General features: G+C 49.6%; 1 protein-coding gene across 2 annotated transcripts in view; it reads right to left on the bottom strand.

The window, feature by feature from the left end:
* Positions 1-24,801, bottom strand: part of LOC123764072 (uncharacterized) — an 80,307-nt gene that overhangs the window by 39,299 nt on the left and 16,207 nt on the right. For both annotated transcript variants that reach the window (XM_069329879.1, XM_069329880.1), the window contains exons 3-5: positions 22,395-22,548; positions 9,963-10,125; positions 370-644 (exon numbers count right to left, since the gene is read on the bottom strand). In XM_069329879.1, the coding sequence (XP_069185980.1) occupies positions 370-644; positions 9,963-10,125; positions 22,395-22,548 (592 nt within the window). The remainder of the gene's footprint in view (positions 1-369; positions 645-9,962; positions 10,126-22,394; positions 22,549-24,801) is intronic.

Here is a 24,801-nt window from a genome sequence, read left to right as displayed (position 1 = left end):
ACAGTGGAGCGGCAACGTGTGACGTCATGATCGTTTGCGCGTTTCTTTTAGAAGAGTTCTATCCACCTGTTCGGCTTGTGGTAGCAATTTTCACCAGAATAGGGGTTTGTTTTGAGACCCTTACCTTTCTGGGTGCCTGACCCGATCGATGGCAGGCATAGAATGCTTCCAACCACACAGGGGTTTCTACAGGCCATTGCTCCCGTTGCCTCTCTGGGGGGCCAGGTTCTGGTTCGTGGTCCCTGGTAGGCCCATAGAATTCCATACACATGACTGATGCCAAAGTCTGACATTAGCATATCAGCCTGGATAAGCTCCGGGGAGCCGAAGGGGCTCCCCGGAGAAAAAGATGTGCATAGAAAATCTTACTTTCAGGGCTTGCATTCTAGCATCCTGAGCAAATACCATCAAGACTCTGGCATCAAGCACTGAGCGTGAAGCTTTTGACGAGGGATGACTCCCACTAGGGCAGTTGCGCTCTCGATCTTCTGTAACACCCTCATTGCTAGCTCCTACTAAAACCTCAGGTGCCTGGTGTACTGAGAACGTGAATGATGCTGGAACGTACTTCGTGTGTTCCAAACGACAAGGTTTAGAGACCTTATGGAGCCCTTTGGAATTATTGTAGTCATTCTTGAATTTTTCTATAAGCAACAGAGAAAAATGAGTATTGTGATAATTCTATTCACCTTTGAGATAAAATTATATTTGTACTATATACCAGTTTAAATTATACAGTATTCAAATCTTTTAAATAAATGGCCATAGACAACTTACTGATGGTGAAAACATATCATCCTGCATTCAAGTGCATGAAAAGACAAACATTTTTTATATAATATTTGTACAATTCTAATTATTAATTAAAAACAATAGTAAGACTTGGAAATCTGATTCATGCTAGGGATAGGGAAATGGAAAAATGGTTTGTAAAGCAATCCACTCACTACAAGAGAAGGCACTTGAACAAGCAGAGATACAGTAGTTATGCAGTTTGGAACTAGCAGTAAGAAGGCTCATAGCGGCAGTCTGGGGTTTGAAGCCTAATACATGTTCCGAGATAATATACAGCACGTGATCATAGCCCCTATCTGGAAATTCAGGTTAAAAGAAACAAGACTTCTGTTTGGGAAAACATTAACTCTCTTCACAGAACAAATCTAGCTCAAAAAGCCAGCATTGAATGTAATGAAATGCCATTTTCTGGGTGAGTCACGGAGGCTCCCCGGACCTATCCAGCTGATAGGGATAATCCTAACTTTTGGCATCAGTCGATGTGGGTGGAATTCTAGGCCTACCGGGGACCACGGCCAGAACCTGGCCCCTCAGAGAGGCACGAGGAGCAATGGCCTATAGCAATGCACATGTGATTTTGGAGCATTTTATACTGTAACTGCCATCAACTGGGACAGGCACCCAGAAAGGTAAGCGCCTCAAAACAAACTCATATTCTGGTAACACCAACAAAAATAACGGAGCCAATGGACAGAACTTCCCCTAAGGGAAAACGATCAAACATGCATGACGTCACATGAGTGGCACCACATAAAGTCACACGAGCTGCACCGCATGACTGCGCAGCTCCCCCCCTCCCCGGGAAGGGTAAGGGGGAGCCCCAGACTCTTGCACCGGCGATCCATACCTTCAGTTCCGAGGCTGGACATCAAAATATGCGAAAACCGCCGACCGGAGGGAGGGAGGGGTTGTTGGGGAGCCTCCAGGACTCGCCCAGGAAATAGTGTTTCATTACATTCAACGGTGGTTTTCTGGGGGGGGGGGGGCCCCTTTAGCTCCCCGGAGATACCCCACTAAAGACTAAGGAGAAAAAGGGGACTTACCCAGGAGGCGGTCAGTGTTCCACACCTCAACTCGAAGTCAAGACAGGCTACAGCCGACGACCCAAAGCGACACAGGCCCAACTAGGCCCAGGAATGTTCACGAGGTAGCGTGCAACCAGGACCCTGTTCGACCGCCAAAAACTCCATGCCCGAATGTCAGACCAGGACATTCATTCATTCTCTACAAAATTATCAGGGGAATTGACAGAATGGACAAGGATGGATTATTTAACACGGGTGGCACACGCACAAGGGGACACAGGTGGAAGCTGAGTACCCAAATGAGCCACAGAGACATTAGAAGGAACTTTTTCAGTGTCAGAGTAGTTAGTAAATGGAATGCACTAGGAAGTGATGTGGTGGAGGCTGACTCCATACACAGTTTCAAATGTAGATATGACAGAGCCCAGTAGGCTCAGGAATCTGTACATCAGTTGATTGACGGTTGAGAGGCGGGACCAAAGAGCCAGAGCTCAACCCCCGCAAACACAACTAGGTGAGTACAACTAGGTGAGTACATGTTCCCAAAAATGGCAGCAAGAGCAGCGAACTTACGAATGTAATGGGCACGGGGATAGACCTCAGGCTGGCTATATCTTGAGATGAGATGATTTCGGGGCTTTAGTGTCCCCGCGGTCCAGTCCGCGACCAGGCCTCCATCCCCAGGAAGCAGCCCGTGACAGCTGACTAACACCCAGGTACCTATTTTACTGCTAGGTAACAGGGGCATAGGGTGAAAGAAACTAGGCCCATTGTTTCTCGCCGGCGCCCGGGATCGAACCCGGGACCACAGGATCACAAGTCCAGCATGCTGTCCGCTCAGCCGATCGGCTCCCACCAGTCCAAAATATTGACACGATCCATGCCGGGTCAAATTTGCTTCAACATCAAAATTGTCATTTCTCTTGAATTAAAATTTTGTGAGAAAAACTAGACTTAACCCTATGAACAACCTGAGAGGGCCCCGTACCCACGAACAGGGAAGAATGGAATCAACCCAAAGTGCGTCCCTGGACAAAGAAGCCATGGCGCGCAAATAACAGCGTAGGGCCGCAACCGGACACAAAACATGATGCACCCCTGGCCAGACTAACCAAGCATCAACAACCCAAGGACCCCTCCGGAACAATGAACCAAGGACAATAAACCACCAGGGAGCAGTCCGAATGGAGCTGGGTCGTTGATCCCTGGTGACACGAACCCTCCGAAGAGCAAACCAAACCGCAAACCGTGAACTCCCACACCGTGCTGTGGGCCCGAGACAAGTACGGACTCCACCACCCTTGGCCAGCCTGCTGAGCACTGGTCACAAAACCCCAGCCAAGAGAGGTTGCGTCTGTGAATACATCGAGCGAGGGCTCGGGTAGGCACCAAGGCACTGAACCCCCCCCCCCCCCAAAAAAAAAGAAGGGGAAGCCGGCGACGCAGCAGCCGACGTAAGGCCCCCCAAGTCGAACCCAGCGATCGCAAGAGAGGCAAAGAGACGTCCCCGAAGGAACCAGAACAGCCAATGAAGCCAAACCCAACCTGGTGGGTAGACCAGCATTGCAAAGTTTAGGCTCCTGCACAGACCCTCAAGCAACCACCGGGCGACCCAGGAGTCCCCCAGAAACCTGTGCATGTGGGACTGCAGCCAAAGGAGAGACTCCGGAGGAAGAGACAAGGAAGCGGTCCGAGAGTCCCACACAAGGCCCAGCCAGGTCCAAACCTGGGAGGGAACCAGATGGGACTTCCACCAGTTCACCAGGAACCCGAACCCAGCTAGCTGGGAAAGCACCACACCCCTGGCAAGCAGAAACGCAGACCGACTGGGAGTCCAAACCAGCCAGTGATCGAGGTAAGCCAACACCCAAACACCTAACAGATGCAGATGGGCCACAACGACCCTGGTAAGAAGTGTGAACACGCGAGGTGCCAGGTTTAACCCAAATGGGAGACAACGAAAGCGGTAACTCTGACTCCCCACAACAAAACCGAGCAAGTCCCTGAACCTTGGATGAATCGGGACGTGCCAATACACGTCCTTGAGGTCCAGGGACACCATTAAAGAGCCCAGCTCCAAAAAAAGCCAGACCTGGGACAGAGTTGTCATCCGAAAGGAGGGGCAAAAAAACCAGCGTTGAATGTAATGAAACGCCATTTTCTGGGCGAGCCCTGGAGGCTCCCTGGAGCTTATCGGGCTAATGTATGTTAGATTAGACCGGGACATTAGCTAAGGAGTTCAGACCTACCAGGGACCAGCGCCAGAACCTGACCCCTTCAGAGAGGCTTCAGGGAGCAATGGCCATGAAAAATCCCCCTTATGGTTGGGGTTTTCCTTATCTACCATCGACTGGGGTTAGGCACCCAGAAAGGTAGGCATAACAAAACAAACCCCACATGGTAAAAACTAAAAAAAATGAACAGAGAGGTAGAAACTCCCTACAATCCCAAGGAAATAAGCAAACAAGCAAACATCACACTTTACTGCCGCACCAATCGTCCGCGCAGCCCTCCCCGCCCCGAGAGGGGAAGGGGGGAGCCTCGGACCTTACCGCACCGGCTGATTAGCATCAGTTTGGAAGCTAAGCTTCAACCAACGCGAAAAAAACGCCGACAGGTGGCAGGGAGGGCTGCCAGGGAGCCTCTGGGGCTTACTCAGAAAATCGTGTTTCATTACATTCAACGCTGGGTTTTCTGTGGGAAGCCCCTACGGCTCCCTGGAGCTTCATACCCAAAGAGAAGAAAAAGAAAGGGCTGACCTGGGAGGCGGCCGCCACAAACTCAGCAACGCGAAGCCAAGACAACAGGATACAACCTGCGACCCAAGGCAACAAGAACGCACAGGAGCAGACACGCATAAAGAATGGGCGGCCAAGACCCTGTGCGACCCTCAATGCCCAGCACCCGAAATGAGCCCTAGACGTCACCAACACAGCAGCAAAAGCTGCAAACGTCGGAACAGCACGGGCGCAAAGACAGACCGCAGACTAGAAGATTTAAAAACTCTGCGGACGACCTGGGAGACCCCAAGCCCTGAAACAGGGAACGAGGGGAACCAGATCAAACCAAAGCGCATCCCCAGACACGGTGCGCAGGTAACGGCAAAAAGCGCAACCGGACAACACAGGACGCACCCCCGGCCAAACCAATCAAGCATCAATAACCCAAGAACCCCTCCGGAAATCAGCCGTCTCGACCGTCGCCAGGACGGAGAAAGACTGCACACGTACAAATCTACCACCATAACCAAAGAGCAGAAACCTGAACCGAAGGGGCTACCACAAACTGAGGAGAAGATAAGAAGGCACTCTGATCAAGGACCAGGATGGCGCAAGCAACGCATGAGCAGGCCGGAGGTGAAACAAAACATGAGAAAGCGTACGAAACAGGGCAGATGTGACGTCCCCCCCGAACGCAAGCCGGAGCGGCTCCGCCAGTGCCGCACAAAACAAGGCAACAGTAAGAAACATCAAATAACTGTAGTCCTGAAAACCCAAGAAAGGACAAGACAACCTGATGCGAAAGAGAAGACAACATACAAAGAGCAAGAAAAAGTGCATAGAAACACAAAAACGTCATACTGTCGCCAAGACGAAGCTCGCAGGTGGGTATGGGCGCCACATAAAATGGATGACGCCTAGACCACACCTGGACCACGCCGACTCGAAGACGTCCATGGCCAGGAGTCCAAACGTCCAGCAGAGCCAACGAAACGAGTCGGCGACGACTGGCCAAACCGCGAACATAGGAATGAACCGAGACAGCTGTCTGCCAGGACGCAGGACACACTCCGGACATGAATCTCGCGGTTAGCCAAACCCCGAGAATCCAGCAAACGAGTCACTCTTAGGAACCAACCCCAAAGGTCAACACTTAAGAGAAACCCTGTGGTTCCGGCAAGAACCACCAGAGAACAGTCTGAAAGGAGCTGAATGGTAGAGCACCAAGTGACAAAAACCCTCCAAAGCGCAAACCAGACAGCCACGAACTCCCGAACCGTGCTGTGAGCCCGACAGACGGACAGACGCCACCATCCCCGGCTGACCTGGTGAGCACTGGTCACAAAGCCCCAGCCGAGAGATGACCCGTCCGTGAACACATCAAGCGAAGGCTCGGGGAAGTGCCAAGGCACGGAACCCCGAAAACCCCAAAGAGGAAGCTGGTGACGCAGCACCAACACAAGATCCCCGGAGGAACGAACCCAACGATTGCAAGAGGCGGAAGGGGAGTCTCCGAAGGAACCAAACAGACACCGAAGCCAAACCCGACCCCGCAGGCAGACCAGCACGTCGAAGTTCAGACTCCCGCACAACTGCTCGAGCAACCCGGGACCCCCTCATGAACAGCCGAAAGCGGGACCACAGCCGCAGTAACACTTCTGGAGGGAAAGACAAAGAGTGGCCCAATAGCCCTAAACAAGGCCCAGGTCCAAACCCAAAACAGACAAAAAGGGAAATCCGGTATAAAATCAACACTCAAACGTTCCCAGAGGAACAGAAAACGGGCAGAACACACCAGAAAAGCAAAGAAATGACAACAGGAGAATAAAACCCCTGAAAAAAGGTGAAAACTCACCCAGGAAGCTCGCTCGCACACCCAGGCGCATGTAAACCAAACTGCAACACCGCCCTGGTGACCACGAGGGCGGTGTTGATGGCCACCCCTTCCATTGAGGGGTGGCCATGCACCCCTCAATGGAAGCGAGACAACCGGCAGCATATGCCAACCCAAGGCGACACAGCCCCGAAAGGGCCTAGGAACAACACGAGACAAAGAGCAGCAAGGCCCCAGTACGAACACCAAGAGATCCATGCCCAAATGACAGCAGGGACACACCGCCCAGACGGCAGCAAGAGTAGCGAAGCCACGAACGCCACGGGCATGGGGAAAGAACACAGGCAGGCTAGCCGCAATAACACCGCTGACAACCCGGGACACTGTCACCCGCAAACAGAAGAACGGAACCGGATCAACTCAAAGCGCACCCCGGATATAGAGGCTGCGGCATGCAATTAACAGCGGAGGGTCACTACTGAACACAAAACAAGACACACCCCCGGCCCGACCAACCAAGCACCAACAACCCAAGGTCCCCTCCGGAACGCAGCAGCCCCATCCCGTGCCAGGAAAGATGGAGGCTGCTACCACCGAACAACTAAAAACGCCAAAACCGAAGGAGCAAGAAGCCCAGTGACCCGACCCCCAGAGGCAAATGCCAACAGGAAAAAGAGCCGACGAAAAACAAACCAGAACCGAAGGGGCACCACCAACCGAGGAGAAGACAGAGCACGCTGACCAGAGACCAGGACGGTGCAAGCGGCGCACGAACAGGCCGGAGGTGAAACAACACACGAGACAGCTTACTAATGGTGCAGAAGCAACACCAAGATTGAAAGCAAGCTGAAGCGGCTCCACCAGTGCCACACGAAACAAGGCGACAGTACGTGGCAAGACGACAGCCCCCAACCCCCACCAAAAAAACCAAGCCGACGCTAACAACAGCAGCCACCTAAGAAGGGACAGGAGGAAAAGGAGGACCGCCAAAATACCCCATACTGCCGCCAAGAAGAAGTACGCAGGTGGGACACCTACAACGAAGCCACCAGACCACCAACCGGAGGCGAGACACGCGAGGCAGAACGGAATCAGCCCCGACAAGGCTTCTCCAAGCCCAGGAAAAGGCGGAGCCGCGGGAAGCTCTCGGGCGTGACCACCAAAGCCCAAGCGGCACAAAGGTGATGGAACGTCTGCCGAACAGAAAGCTCCCCAATGCAAGCAAGCCCGCCAGGAGATCAGATCAGATGTCTCGCGATGTTCGACGCGAGACATCGCAAGCCCCTAAAAAGCCAACTGGCAGGGCAAGCCAGGAAAACCGAAGAAGGCATAAGGGTTGCCACCAGAACAGTACCCGAACCAAGGGGTACGAGCAGCGAAAACAGACCAAGACAGATAAGAGAACCATAGGACACAGGATGAAAGAACGCCCAAGAAGCCAAGGAATGCACGAAGAACACCCCTGTGGCAGAGGAGGAAACAAAGGGAACGCACAAGGAAGGGAAGCAGAAGAAACCAACACCCCCCTACAGCAGCAAGTGCAGGCAAAACCGACCAAAGGAGGTGCCAGGGAAGCAACTGGGGAGAGGCAGGACAAAAAAGCCAAAGCTCAAACCCCAGGAAACTACCAAGGGTGGACAATCAGGTGGGGACAGAACCCCACGCACCTGGAAGAGCCAAGCCAGGGACCCGAAGACCACAAAAAACAACAAGCAAACCCCCATATGCAAACCCTAGGCACAAAACAGCAGCAAAGTGCCCCACCACAACCAGACACAGGAACAAAGACACGCCACCGCGAAACACGTTACCAATGCACACGTGCAGCAGCAACATGCACCACCACAACACGCAACATGTAAGTAGCAACTTGCCTCTGCAAAGGCAGAGAACGGTGCAGGCAGACCCCAGACAGGGCCAACGGAGACACAATAGAACCCAGCAGCCTCAGTAACCTTTACACCAGGCGACCGACGGCAGAGATACCTGCTCGATATGGTTCTGGGAGATCATTTTATCCCGAAGCCCAGCCCGAGGCTAGGCTTGACTTTTGAGAGGTTGGCCCACCAGGCTGTTGCTCGGAGCAGTCCGCAGGCCCACATACCCACCACAGCCAGGATGGGCCGGAACCTCTATTCGAAAACAGGCTAGTGTTCCTTGGAAGTCCACGGATGTACTGGCAATATGGCGTATGCTCGCAAGTAGGATGTTTAACAACCACAGACCTCTGATGTTTATACAGTGTTCCCCGATTGTGCCTATGGCACCACTGCACTCCACTGGTACTATCCTGCATGTTCTTCCATATAGGCGGGACCCGAGAGCCATAGCTCTCAAACCCCGCAAGCACAACCAGTTGAGCCCTACCTGGAGAGTACATAACCAGCACCACAACCCACACACCTCATAACACGAAAGAGGTGGGTCCCCTGAATGACTCTAGCATGGGTTGGACATGCACATGAGTGGGACTGGAAGGGTTGAAAAGGGACAGTCACCGGTGTGCTAACGGTCTCATTCATACATAAATATACCTTAATAAAGACAGGTATATAAACATCTTCACATCCAGCGCCCGGCCGAAAGACGCCAGACCACAGAAACTCACCTGTCAAACGGAGGCACGAACGTGACATGACCCAACAGTGTCCAGAAGATCCTGGGAGCACCGCCAGGTAAAGAAGCCAGAGCCGGACATGCAGGAGAGCAGGGTAGAGGCGAAGGAGGAGGCTCACACCCATGACACATCGAAAACCTCGGCATCCTCCCTACAGCTGGAATCCAGGACACCCCCGGAGCGAAGGGGCACATACCGAAGAAGGGAGAAGAGCGAGAGGCGAAGCACCCGAGAAAAAAGGGCACAAAACACCAGCACTGAAACACACTGCCCAGACCAAAACAAACTCCCACAGCGCATGCGCAGGACATGACACGCTGGCCGAACCGCACAACCCGCTCTGCGGGAAGGCGCCAACCAGGACTAATGCACAAGAAAAGTAGCCAAACAGAACACAACCCTAGGGAACCGCGAAGTAGAAAAACAATCCATCACACGGGAAAGGAGCCAAAAGAGGAAGCTCCCCCCAGAAAATAATGGTAAAATGAGAAAAAGTTCTAAGTAAATTTTTTTATGTTCCTTTGAAGAAGTTGGTACAATGTGTAGATAGTTGGACTGCCTCTCCCAGCTAATTATAACTTGTCTTATATTGTACCAAGATGTATTTTGATGTTTTCAAGTACCCTTCAGAATTGACAATTCACAGTACAGTACTATAAAGTATTTTTCATTTGCTTGTGGACATCTATAGCATTCTCTGTATGAGCAGCCATCCTTGGACAGGTTTACAGTCTTAATATTTCTATTTGTACCACTCCCACAATGTGCTGTCCACTCTTAATTAATTTAATTTTATTATCAGGATTATTCTATTAATTCTGAATTAATTTAATTCTATTATCAAGTAAATAAGTTGCAATATACATTCATTATCAGAAAAACTTTCACTCACTCATATGATAATGCACAATATATGTACTGTAACATGTTCAAATTAAACAAGAAACTTAAAACAGACCAAACAGGCTTACCAATGCCTTCTTGCCAGTTTACGACTCTCAAGACGTCGTGGTGACCAAGCTCAACCAAATATTCAAGGACTCTTCTCAGACTCAGATTCTTGCTTTCCATCTTATCTTCTAGTCTATTGAACACCTCTCTGGTGGGATATCCTCTGTGAAATTTCTGGCAGTGCTAAAAAAAAATAAAGATAATAAATGTAATGCAACACCCTTTTCTGGTGGGCCCTCAGTAGATTTCCAAGCAAAGCAGAGGTATAGCCATGCCTTATGAGATGCACCAGGTTCCTGAGACCCACCTTTGCCTACTGGGAGTTAGAACAAAACACTATGAGATGAGAGGACCTTAGTAATCAGAGGTCAACTCAAAATCAAGAAAAAGAAAAACACCAGAAAGTATGAACTGCAATAAAACAAGATACTTCAGAAAATTAAGCACCCAGAGATAACAAGGTAAAACATCTTTGCTGTGGAATAAACAATAAGTCTAGATTACTACCATGTGTGTATGTTCACTTATGTTCAGGATGTCTTTTTCAAGACAGTCTGATTTTTGGCCTTCATTTCTGGTTGTTGAGTTGGGGAGTTTCATGCTTTCCCTCTACAAGTCAGGCTTCTATTCCTTTTTTTCGTGTTTTTGTTCCTTTGGCTCTAGTTCCTTCCATCACATGTCAAGAATGAGTCTTCATGTTCTTGGAAGGGTCCCTTGATGGTTGAAGCATGGTTTCTCCAATCAAGGGTTTATCACGCGCTTTGACTGTCACAATTTACTGATACTTGCGTGCCATACAGAGTGTTCGAGTTAATGCATTGTTTGTTAACCTTATGTTCCTGGTTCCTTGTTCCAGACCCCAGTGATCTCAGGTGGCTAATTGTGTTGTGACGATCAGCCAGCCTGATATTTCTCCTTTGACACACTATGTTCACAAGTTTGTGACTGGCAGCTTTATTTTCTAGTATGTCATTGGCAAATATTCAGATTCATGCTTTCTGACTCTAATAGAGTGCTCACGATTTAGCACTTGATCAACAGTGCTCAGCAGCACTGGGCTTGTGTGGCATTGGGTTGATATACTCAGCTTTGTGTTGGTTGACTAGGTGCCCATTGGTGTTCTTCTCATCTCCTGTATTCGACTCATAGTCACCCCAGTCATTTATTTATCCGTTTTGCTCCGTAATGAGCATGATTGAGAAGCTAATAACTTTGGGAGCTACAGTGCAGGCCCTCTCGGAAAAGCTGGCACTTTTGTGCCAGTTGTTGTTGTTGACAAGTTGTTAAAAAGTTGACAGGTGGACCACACAAGTAGTTCACAAGTGGTCCACAAGCTTACAATGTTGGGAGAGAGTTCACAGAGTGGTGGATTAGTTTCCCATTCTATCACAAGTTACAATTAATAATTCCTTCATATGACAAGTTGGATCACACACAAATGGATCACATAAGTAAATCATATTAACCAACCACCTCCTTCCCTCTCTCACTGCCACTCTTCCCTCACTGCCACTCTCCCTGCTTCTATCCCTCCCTACCTCCCTCCCTCACTGCCTCTCTACCTTCCTCATAACATGAGAACAACAGGCTATGGAGGAGAGAGCCACTAACGGGGTCGAGGCTAGGCGTAGAGGTGGACATGTCTGTCAGCCCTTGATTACAGATGCCAACTGTGCATAATTCATAAACAAAACTGCATTTGTTTAATTAACAAACAGGAAACAATAAAACATGTAAATGATTAATAATGTATAATTATACACAAAAAATAACATGTTGGTGCCATCAACTGAGGTTTGGCACCCAGAAAGATTGGCGTAACAAAACAAAAACCTCACATGGTAAAAAAATTAACTGCTACCTAAAACCGAACAAAACAGAACTCATAAAATTTTAAAACAAGCAAACGTCACACACCGCCGTGTCGCTCATTTGTGCAGCATCCTCCCCCCCCCTCTTGGGAGGATAGAGGGGGGGCCCCACACCCTCTGCACAGGCTGCTCCTCCATTCAGTTCTGAGATTGAGCTTCAAGAAAAATGCAAAAACCATCGACAGGAGGGAGGGAGTGTGCTGGGAAGGCTCCAGAGCTTATCCAGAAAATGGTGTTTCATTACATTTAACACTGGTTTTCTGTGGGGAGCCCCTACTGCTTCCCGGAGCTACATAACCAAAGAAAAGGAACAAGAGGGACTTATCCAGGAGGCAGCCGCCACTTGCTCCTCAACTCGAAGTCGAGACAACTGACGGCAGCTTACGACCCAAAGTGACACATGCCCGACTAGGGCCAGAAACACTTACCAGGTAACGGGCACCTAGGACCTATTCGACCTCCAAAATCCTCATGCCCAAATGTCAGCCCATGACATGTTACCAAAGACGGCAGCCAAAGTAGCAAACTTATGAACATCATGGGCACGAGGATAGACCGCAGGCTGGCTGGACCGAATAACCCTGTGGACGTCCTGGGAGACCCAAGCCCTGGAACAAGGAACGAGGGAGACCAGGTCAACCCAAAGAGGATCCCCTGCCACAGAGGACGTGGTGCACAGATAACGACGAAGAGCAGCAACCGGACACAACACATGATGCACCCCCTGCCTGACCAACCAGGCATTAACGACCCAAGGGCCCCTCCGGAAAGCCGCCGACTCATTCTTCACCAGAAAAAAAGGAAGACAGCTGCAACCGAACAAACCTATCACCAGGACCGAAAGAACAGAAACCCCTGCACCATAGGAGAGCACGAAGCTCCCCGACACGACCCCCAAGAGGCCAATGCTAACAGGAAAAAAAGAGCCTTAGAAAAACAATCCTGAACCAAAGAGGCCATCACAAACCTTCGGGAAGAGAAAAAAGAGAGCACCCGTTCCAAAGACCAGGACAGCTCAGGCAATGCATGAGCAGGCCGGAGGTGAAACAAAGCACAAGAAAGCTTGCGGAATGGAGCAGAAGTGACATCCACCCCAAATGCAAGCTGAAGCAGCTCCATTGGCTCCACACGATATGAGGCAACAGTATTATGCATTAAATGACGGTCCAGGAAAAAAACAGAAAGAAAAGACAAAACAACCCAATCCGAAATAGAGGACAACCTATGAAGGGAGAGAAAATGGCAAAAAGAATGCCAGGAAACTTCATACCGTCGCCGAGACGAAGCTCGCAGGTGGGACACCATCAATGAAGTCACTTGATAAATATACAAGTGGTGGTGATACACCTGCGTCAAAAAGACCAGACACAGAGCGGAGGAGTAGATCGAACCAGCCACGTACCGGACCAGCCCGATCTGCTGAAAGAGGCGGAGCTGCAGAAAACACCTTAGGTTTGGACACCGAGCAAGCAGCGCCTGAAACCAAGGCTGGGCCGGCCACCAAGGGGCCAACAGGACTATTCTCCCCTGGTAAGTCTCCAACCAAGCCAGGACTCGAGACAACAGCTGGACCAGGGGAAAGAGGTACAGGTAACCCCACCTCGACCAGTCCTGCCGAAAGTGTCCACCATGAACGCTTCGTAATCGGGGAAGGGCGCCGCATACATAGGAAGACGCCAGGACCACCCCGATGCAGACAGGTCCACATCCAGAAGTCCGGAAGTCCGGCAGAGCCAACTGAAGGAGTCGGCGTCGACCGTCCATTCCGTGAACAGGTTAATGAATCGTGACAGGCCGTCCACCAGGACGTTGGACACCCCCAGGACATGAACCGCATGGAGAACCAAACCCTGAGAATCCAGCAGATGAGTCACTCAAAGAGACAGATCCCAATGCCCCTGGTGAGCACTGGTCACAAAGCCCCAGCCGAGAGACGATGCACCCGTAAACACACCGAGCAATGGCTCAGGTAGACGCCACGGCACTGAACCCAAAAAACCTGAAGAAAAAGCCGGTGATGCAGCAACTGAAACAAGGCCCCTGGAGGCCAAAGCCAGCGATCGTGAGAGTGGCGGAATGGATGTCCTCGAAGGAACCAAAACAGCCGCCGATGCCAAGCCCAACTCGGAGGGTAAACTAGCACGACAAAATTCAGACTCCCGCACAGCTTCCTGAGCAACTGCTGAGTGACCCGGGAGCCCCCATACACAGCTGAATGCTGGACTGCAGCTGCAGCAATGCCTCCGAAGGGAGAGACAAGGAAGCAGTCCATGAGTCCCACACAAGACCTAGCCAAGTTCGAACCTGAGATGGGACCAAATGGCACTTTCTCCAATTCACTAGGAATACGAACCAGACGAGCTGGAAAAGAACCATACCTCCTGGTGAGCAGACACGCAGACTGGCTGGGAGCCCACACCAGCCAGTCATCAAAATAGGCCAGAACCCGAACCCCTAACAGACGCAAACTGGTCACCATGACCCAGGTGAGACACGTGAATATGCGGGGTGCCAGATTCAGGCCAAACGGAGGATATCAAAGGCGGTAAGCACTTGGGGTGGTCAAGAAAACCCCTTCCCCTGCAACAAGCCCTGCGATGAGGGTACCAACATCCAAGCAGGGTCAAACGGGGCCCAGGCTCCCTCAAGTTAACTCTTCCCCATCCCCAGAATCCTCCACATCAGGATCCGGGGCAGAGCCGTCCTCCACACCCTTCAGCCCCTGAAGAAAAGGCTGAGTCCAGGGGAAAGTCTGAGAAGAAGGGGGTTTGCTGGTAAGACCTGGAAGCTTCAGCAGGAGGAGCAGGATCAAATGCCTTCGACGCCGACCCGGATAGGGCAGCCCCCGAAGCTGCCAGAGTCTCACAACCACCTAAACCCAGCCTCAACTTCAAAACTTTCAGATATTTGGGAGCCAGGAGCAGGGGGGGGGGTGGAAGGTGGGAAAGGGGAGGGGACAGGATGACCACCAATCGGGGAAGGACTTGGGAGCGTGGACAAGACCAAAGTCGAAGCGACTAACGCCCCTAAATCCGGGTTTCTATAACCCAAACAGGGCAGCCTCGGGGCATCCGGGTGAGCAGCCAGCCTAGTGCGCTGCAGCAACCGATATCTTGCATTTAACACCGAAGCCACCTGTACTCGTACATCAATATCAGCAGAATGGGTAAACTGGAGTATGAGCAAGGAACACAACTCACAAAATTCCGGGTCAAAGGTGTCATTGATCCAGGGCCCCCTTCCTTCCCAGAACGGATAAGGGATGTGACGACGGGGTGTGACGTTTGTTCATTTGCTTGTTTTAAAATTTGGGGAGTTCTGTTTCTCTGTTCGGTTTTTGATAGCAATTAACACTTTCGCGCTCTCCGCAAAGGTCACTCAGCCAACCGAATGTGCGCGCTGCGTTTTTATCGCTTAAGCGTAAAAACAAAAATGTGTATACTCTTTTTACTCTTCTGACCTTAGTTCTCATGCTACATATTTCATTTTGGTACCAACGTGTTCGCAATAAAATTCTCTAGAAGAACATCAGTAAAATAAGTCACGAAACATATAGGGATACCAGCACCAAATAAATAACTACGTAGATGACTCGCCGTGAGCGCCCATCAGCAACAAAATTTTTTACTCTTGGGATTGTAATCACCTCCACACTTGTTCTACAGCGTTAATTTTGGTATCAATAGACTCGCAATGAAATTCCCAACACGGTGATATGAATATAAGCGTAGAATAATGATGCAGCCCGCCCGCAAGAGTGTGGGAAGTGGTGAAATTGTTTTCCGGTATCGGTGACGGGACGACGCACGGCGCTTTGAAAGTTTATACTTATTTCACTCTCATGACATTAATTTTTTATGTACGTCATTCATTTTTATGTCAATGTGTTCGCAATAGAATGTTCTATGTGCCCATAGGTAAAAAATATCAACAAAGCGTAAGTTAGAATAACGACAAATATAAAACAACGCAGGAACATATCAGTGAGCGTCAAACACACACGAAATATTTTTTCTTTTGTTATGTTTGTCAAGTTTATACTTGTTGCACACAGTTATTTTTGGTTGTATATTGATCGGAATAAAATTCCCTAAACAGACATATGCATATAATACATGATATAGGGGAAGAATTACCAGTATAAACGGCTAAAGTCACCCACCTGCAACCCGTTTGGGACAAAATACCATTTGATCGAAGTTATCCACACCTTTCATGAACTTATTGTACCATGAAGCCTAGTGGTGAGAAAGAGAGCCTCATGGCGCGCAATTTGAAACAAACCCAAAGTAAATCGGATAAAAATTGAATTTTATACAAATATTTTAAAAGTTGACATAACTTTATGTCCACTATGCGTTAGCGTTAGACGAAACCGAACGCGCCGGCGCGTCCAGATAGCGCGAAAGTGTTAATTTTTTTACCATGTGGGGTTTGTTTTGTTATGCCTACCTTTCTGGGTGCCAAACCCCGGTTGATGGCAGACATGGAATACTTCCAAATACATGGGGGGGGGGGTCCATAGGCCATTGCTCCTTGAACCTCTCTGAGCAGACCAGGTTCTGGCTCATGATCCCCGGTCGGTAAAAACTCCAATCGACTGATGCCATGGTCTAATACAAACATATTAGCCTGGTATGCTCCGGATGATGGCACGAATCCGGCACCACTGGCCCACCACGACAGAAGAACCCCGAGCCCTGGCACGACCCTTCCAGGAAGGCCTTCCCCCCCACGAGCCCCTCCGAGGACTAACAAGTCCGACATTTGACAGCAACGAGACAAAGTTGCCCACAGATACTGCACAACCGCAGACTCTGCGGATTCCACGGAAGAAGCTAGCACCATCCGCTGACAGAATGGATGGCAAGCCTCCAACGAAAAAAGACGGTAGTCTGCGAACCAGGACGACCCCAGAACTTCATAACAAACCCAGTAAGGACAAGAAGATCCATACATGAGGAATGTGGAACCACTACAAAGGTGTAAGCCAGGTCGCACAGGAGGTAAGCCGCAAGGGCAACCCGCAACATATGGGACTGGATGCGAGAAGCCAAAAACGTCCGGAAAGCGGAACCGAAGAACCCACCGGAGCAAGGAACCAAACAAAGGGAGGGGTAGAATGCCAAAAAACAATGTGTAAGAGGAGAGAGAGAAGAGAAAACCACTCCTTGCAACACCAAGCCCTGCTTGAAGGGTTAAAAAACCCCAGCGGGGTCCAACGGGGCCCAAGGGCCCCCAAAGCAACCCCTCCCCCACCCCGGGAACCCCACCCCGGGAACCCCACTCCGAGGACCCGAAGTCGAGCCATCCCCCCAAAGCCCCAGCCTCAAAAGAAAAAAGCCGGGGCAGCCGAAAAAATACTAAGGAAGGGGCCCCACTGGTCAAACCCATATGCATATAGTCGGAACAGGCTCTGCCACCACCCCGGAAGGAACACCCTCGAAACCACCCGAGTCTCAACACCAGCTATATTCTGCTGCACCTCTGAACCTGCTAATGGGTCAGAGCCAGAAGCAAGGTGAGGGAGGGGGGAGGGAACGCGGACGCACAACAGAAGGGAAAGGAAGGGCGGAAGGTACCACAGTCGAAAATGGGGCAGTCTCAGGGCATCCGGGGAAGCAATCAACCCATCACTTTGCAGCAACCAGAACCTGATCAGCAGCGAGGGTGAACAAGAGCACGTACCAACAACAAACGTTGCACAACTCTGGGTCAAAAGAACCACCGACCCTACAGGCAGCATGGCAGAGGCACAACCAGTGAATGTCATCCTGAGATAAAGGGACAGAGTAACCATCAACCTCGTTCAAAGTGAGGGGGGACCTCAAGGGTCACATCCATCGGACCACAGAGCCCCCACGGGGTTTCCCAGGGGCCCTTAGCATTGATAACACACTAAGGGAAGCCCAGGCAGGGTAATTCTTGGTTATCTTGAGATGATTTCGGGGCTTTTTAGTGTCCCCACGGCCCGGTCCTCAACCAGGCCTCCACCCCCCAGGAAGCAGCCCGTGACAGCTGACTAACACCCAGGTACCTATTTTACATGCTAGGTAACAGGGGCATAGGGTGAAAGAAACTCTGCCCATTGTTTCTCGCCAGCGCCTGGTTTCGAACCCAGGACCACAGGATCACAAGTCCAATGTGCTGTCCGCTCGGCCAACCGGCTCCCAGGGTACTGCGAACCAGCACCCAAAACTACCAAGCAAACTTCTAAAGCTGAACCTTGGGATGTGTCCACTCATGGGGGCCAAGCAGGGGGTACCATCAAAAACAAGGCCTACCTACTAAAGGCAGATCCCCCCACCTGGCAGGAAAAACAAAAACAAAAGAAAAACCCCAGCAATGGGAACAACGTACCCAGACGGAACAGAGCCGGCCGCTAAAATAGGTGATAACTAGCTGTGCAGTACTCTGTGCCCCTTCCAGTGACGAAAACTACCTCCTACCCAGATGTAAACAAGGGCAACAAGACCCTAACTGACTCCAAGGGCACCCAAGCAGAAAAGACATAGCAGAGGTAGACCCCAAGGTGACTTGTGGAAAGTGGCCCCAAACCCCAAGGGCAGTACTTACTGGACATCTAGGGAAGGAAACCCTAGGTACATGCAGCCCTTGTACGGTAGAATATTACTACTGGTTCACACACCACCTGTAGAGATAGACCATGTCACAAGGCACAGAAACTGAAACCAAAGCAAGAGCCAGAGGTACACGACCTGCCAGTATCTCATCAGCCAAGAACTGGTGGGTGGATTGCCGGTGCGAGGGTCTGGGGCACCCCTTCCCCCTCCCATGGAGGGGAGGGGGGTTGCGCAGAAAGCGGTGCGGCAGCGTGGTGATGTCATGCTCGTTTGCTAATTTTCGTTTGAGGAGTTTTGTCCACTCGTTCGGCTTTCGGTAGCAATTTTTCACCAGCATAGGTGTTTGTTTTGGGGCGCCTACCTTTCTGGGTGCCAGACCCGGTCGATAGCAGACATAGAATGCGCCCAACCACACAGGGGTTTCTACAGGCCACTGCTCCTCGTGCTTCTCTGAGAGGGCCAGGTTCTGGCCATGGTCCCCGGTAAGCAAGAACTCCATGCACACTGACTGATGCCAGAAAGTTATATATATCCATATCAGCCTGGATATCTCCAGGGAGCCGACAGGGCTGCCCCCAGAAATAGTACAATAAAGACAAAACAATATATACAATAAGAACCATCACGTCAACACCTACAGAAAAAAGACCCAAACCGGGTCAAAAGAGCTAAAACACAAGCACATTAACACCTTAACACCAAACAAACAAGAGACAAAATACAATATACAAAGTATAATATCCAAAATACAATATACAACATACAAAATACAATATACAATGTACAAAAACCCTACACCTGAGCAAAGCTTAGAACACACAGGAAAGACACACAGGCAACAATACACAGAAAACAAGGAGATAAAACAGGCCAGAGAGGGGCACAGGGGAACAGAAAATACAAAACAATAAGGATACACAAAGTACAGTACAGAAGGCAGTCCAAAATAGACACACCAACACAAAACAATACAAAGGCAATACAGTACAGAAAAACACAAGGACAATACTGTACAGAAAAACACAAGGAGAAAACACATAAGCACATGAAGAAAACACAAACACATGACAAGCAAGACAAAGGTACAAAGTACAAACCTGAAAGGCACACAGCAGCACACAATAAAGGAGGCAGAAACGAGAAGGCCACGCCTACTCACATTTGTATGGAAAAACCTTCTTCTGAAAACGCAGACTCCCACATAATCCACAAACCCTCACAATCAGGAAGCCCCCTCAGCACAGTAAGGCGAGGCATAATTTCAGGAATACCGGAGACGAAGGCACAAACTCGACTCGAGGCACCCAGACAATGGAAGAGCAAGCGGGGACCGGCTCCACACGGAACGTCAGACAGGGACCGGCTCCACACGGACTGTCAGATGGTGAATTGGCTCCTCAGCAGCACCCGGCACAGCACCCCCCCGACAAGGCAACCCTGCCCCTTGGGGGGTGGCAACACGGAGGGCAGCACCACTAGGGAAGGTAAGATAGCGGGTGGTATCATGGGAGGCAGCACCACTGGGGGCAACACCACAGGTTGCAATCACTTCTGATTGATCAGACAGGTGTAAAATGAGCCCCCCTAACCCAACAAAAAAATTACATTTTTTTCAGTGTCAGGGTAGTTAACAAATGGAATGCATTAAGTAGTGTTGTGGTGGAGGCTGACTCCATACACAGTTTCAAATGTAGATATGATAGAGCCCAATAGGCTCAGGAATCTGTACACCAGTTGATTGACAGTTGAGAGGTGGGACCAAAGAGCCAGAGCTCAACCCCCGCAAACACAACTAGGTGAGTACAACTAGGAGAGTACAGGAGACACACTCCGAACAACATCCTCAGGCTCAGGCACAGGCACAGATTCCCCATAGCACACATCCTTCTTGAGGACCATCACAAGTCTCCATCCCTCAACATCCGCCTCAGAAGGGGGGGGGGGATGGCTCCACATTGCTTCCTGTGCCCCCCACCTCCCTGTGCCTCTTCCTGTGCCCCAGGAAGAGGCACAGGAAGCAATGTGGAGCCTCCCACAGCCCCGTCACCTACGGCGGGGGATGCCGGAGCACTGTACTCCCCTATACACCATATACCTCCCCCCAAGGCTCACCACAAATGGGAGACACTCCGAACCCACCTCAATTGCTTTGAGACATGCTGCCGGTCGTCTGAGCTATCACTCCCATCATCCTGCACCACAGCAGAACCCTCCGGCAGATGCATCTTTAAAGCAAAGCCCTGGAGAACCGCAGCTTCTACAATCAGAGGCACCGGATCAGAGACACAGTATCCGGGGATGGGACAGGCCAGGGCATTGGAGACGGGGATGGCTGAGGTAGGGACAGCCAAGGCAGGGATGCCAGCGGTGGGAGCAGGGCCACACCAATCACCCCTTCGACACCCATACCATCATCCATCATCCAGGCGAGCCACAGAACCCGGCAACTGGGCACCAGAAGGCCGGAAATCAACATGCATCACACCAGCACCTGGAGACTGGTCCAGGGAAAATCCTCCTTCTGGAAAATGGGTGAAAATCCTCCTTCCGGAAGAGGTTAACACAGGTGACCTGGCGCGCCTCACAACTCGCAGCCTGGTGGCCCGATAGTCCGAACCGGAAGAGAGTCTGGGGCTAGCCTGCATGAAACACACAAAGAGAATGACCCAACAAGCAAGCCAACACGGCCCCGAGTTGGCCCCTCGGGAAGCACCTCACTCAGGCCTCGTCAGCAACCACACCAGGGTCTGCACTTCAAGCCAGGTTGTCAGATATAATATGACATAACAGAGTAAATACTGTACAAGGAACTACCATAGCAGACATAGTACAAAGAACTGGTAGAGGAGCAAATATTACAAACCATTTTTAGAATAAGTGTAATAGGAAGAACTGTGTGATATTTAGAATGGATGATGTGTGCCATTACTATTAACACTTTCGCCCGGGCATGACGCAGCATTGCGTCATCTGTTTACTGGCGGTAATACCGGGGATGACGCAACATTGCGTCATCCACTTTAAATAATCGCCAAAAATCAGGTTTTTATCCGATTTTTTGGGGACTGGTTTTAAAATGTGCGCCGATGTCTTCCCATTTTCTTTGTTGAGCCTCGTGGCCCTCAGGTGGCTTGGCACACGATGTCGGCCCATTCTTTTCGCTCCACTGTTGTGACCAATGTCACCTCCCCTCACATCTCAAACGTGTGAACATTTCGTCTATTTTCCGTGGCTATATTTCTTACTGCGGCTTTAGAAACTATCTACGCTTACTCCACGATGGATAGTGATCATGAACAAGGCCCTTCCAGGAAGAAAATTGTAAAAGAAAGGCTTGAAAAGGAAGGGAATTGGGAGTGTAGCTGGAAGGCGTCTGAGCGCTCACTCGCGGCTAACGCGTGGCCCGTCTTCAACTCGTCGGCGGTTGGAGCGTGACCAGGTTTTTTTTTTATATCCTAATGTTCCTCTAGAGAATTCTATTGCGAACCCATTGAGACCAAAATGAAAGACCTAGGACAAAAATTGAGGTGACCAGAGTGAAAACAGTGAAAACATTTTATCGCGTTTGCGCACTCCTGGGTAACTCATTCGCACTTTCTCTGTTTGCTGCGGGTAATTAGCCGAGCTTTTGGAGTTTATATGCATTTAGTGCTGTAGAGAATTCTATTGCGAACACAATGATACCAAATTTAATCTCGTAGGACGAGAATTAAGGTGACAAAGTTGAAGAGAGTATACACTTTTCAGAATTTACGCGCGCTCCCGTGACACCCTGGGTCCCATATCGCACAGTTGAAGGGTGGCGCGCGGGGTACGCCAAAGTGTTAAAAATTTTGTATTGTTTTGAATACTATTCTATAACAACCAAGTCCTGTATAATTCTGGGGGGAGGTAGTAACTTGGGAACACACAACATGCTGCTGATTTCCAGCTGCCCAAAAGCATTAAGGTTAAAACAAATTTCCTAATGATTACTGCAAAATGAATGTCAATTTACCTGTATTTCCTGGTATAACAACCCCAACTTTGCAGCCAACAGTTCCCAGCCAGCATTATCCTCATTGGTCTCAAACCACATTATTATCTTTGGATTTTTATTTCTGTATTCCCAAAAATTTATGCTGCCAGCATCTTCAAACCACCTGTATGATCTGCAAAATATGGTTCATCAAAATAATGAATATATGTACGGTATCTAATGCACTCAAAATGCACAAGGGTGACAAGATTAGGAAGAGCTATTTATCTGTCTATTTCTCTGCTACCTCATTTCATCCCAAGAGGAATTAACATCAGAAAAGCCTCACAGCTATCATATACAAACTCTGTAAGCCCATTATTATACACATTGTTGCTAATTCCATTTCAATTATGCCTTCTTTCAGAAAATATATCCAGCATACAATACAGTACCTTACTCTTCCTCTCTGGGTTATCAATTTCCTATTCATTATTATGGCTCTTTTCTATTCCAGCAGGTACACTTCCCTTACTGTTCATCATCAACAGTGACCTGTAGCACGGTGGCTAGCACAGTCACCTCACAACCTACTTGACTCAGAGTTTGAGCCTTGGAAAGGATGACAGATTTGAGCAAGTTTACTTACACTTGATGCCTAGCACTAAACAGATACCCCAGGAGTTGGGTAATTATTGCTGGATGTATGCTGGGAAAGGTCAGCAACTGGCTCAATGGAACCTTGGTAAGCATAACAAGCTTTCTTTTCCTGACAATGGAAAACCATAATCCAACTGTACAAATCATCACAAAGTATTAATTTTAACTCAAGGCTGTGACCAAACACTTCACATAATTAGCGAAGCTTAACAGGTAACTGATTGGTTAACAGAAAATGAAGCTTCAAAACTGCCAAACAATTCTACAGATGATTCACATTAAAAAAGAAATTCACTAAAACTAGCTTGAAACTCATTAGTTTCATTAATGACACTTTTCACTAATCAACTCACCACCACCAGGTGGTGAGTTGATTAGTGAAAAGTGTCACTAATCAGTGCCAGCCCAGCCCCTGCCCCTAGCCTACTTCCCTGATCAGTTCTGGAGCTAATGAACAATTCACTAATGAACTGATGAACCAGAGGGAAAAGGGGAAGCTGGGAGCCACCGAGGCTCCACCAAAAAAAAAAATAAAAAAAATCATTACATTCAACGTTGGGTTTCTGGGGCAAGCAGTGAATCCCTGAAGCTAACTAACCAAAGAGCAAAAGTGGGACCCACCAGGAAGGAAAAGAGGAGGCAGTCACTAGGAGGAGGAGAGGAGGCAAGCACTAGGACAAAGAAGAAAACCTAGGCCTGGAGAGACAGCCCAAAGCAACACATGACTTACTGTACTGGGACCAGGAACATCAACTAAATACCGTATCACCAGAACCCTGTTAGAATGGCAAAACCCCCAAGCCCAAATATCAGCCTAGGACATGTTGGATAAGGCTGCAACCAAAGCAGAGTATTTGTGAATATCTTGGGCCCAAGGGTGGACTGCAGGCTTGCTAGATTTAATGACAATAGGGTTGACCCAAGAAATCCAAGCTGTGGAACAAGACCAAGGACACAATATCAACCAACAAGGAGTCTACCTAAGTAGAATCGGTGGCCTGCAGGTACGGATGAAGAGCTGCTACCGGACACAACAAATGACGTGCCCCCTAGCCTAACCAACCAAGCATCCTTCCAGAAGCCAGCTAACTCGTTCTTCGCTAGAAAAAAAAAGGCTGGAAACAAACCCCACATCAGGCCCAAAAGAAGAGAGCCCCCACCTCTGAAGAAGATGGGGAACAGAACCAACTGTGACTTCCCGCAGTTAACCAAGAGAGGTTCAACCTTCCTGCAGTTCAACCTGGTGAGCTGGAAAAGAAACATATTCCAGGTCAGCTGACATGCAGAGTGACTGGGGGGCCACACCAGCCAGTTGTTAAGGTAGACCAACACACTTACTCTTAAGAGATGCAGCTGGGCCTCAAAGACCAGCATCAACCTGGTAAACACATAGAGTGACCAGATTCAAATCGAATGGGAGAACCCTGAAGCAGTAAGCCTGATGCCCCACAATGAAACCTAGCCAGTCTAGGAACTTAAGTGATATTAGGATACTGATTAAGAGGACGCCTGAGTAAGGTGGGGGGGGTAGATCGAGTCACTGGGAGCTCAAAGATTGGGTGTGAGGCACATGACGACAGGTGTGTAGCTGAACCTGGAGTTCCCTACCTTGGTGACGTAACATCTCTTTACCAGAATTAAATAAGAGTCTGGGTGATTCCTTATAGTGGTTACTGGCATAATTGTGATGTCAGTGAAGGTAGCAGCACTGGTGGTGTCTGCTAGTAGTTCTTTTATCACCTCACAATGTGATGAAACTAAGTGCCAGGTGTACTAAACTCCAGGA

This window comes from Procambarus clarkii, chromosome 23, assembly GCF_040958095.1.
Source record: "Procambarus clarkii isolate CNS0578487 chromosome 23, FALCON_Pclarkii_2.0, whole genome shotgun sequence".
In the NCBI taxonomy this organism is placed as follows: domain Eukaryota; kingdom Metazoa; phylum Arthropoda; class Malacostraca; order Decapoda; family Cambaridae; genus Procambarus; species Procambarus clarkii.
Note: the sequence above shows the minus strand (reverse complement) of the source record. Positions and strands in the feature narration are given on the sequence as shown.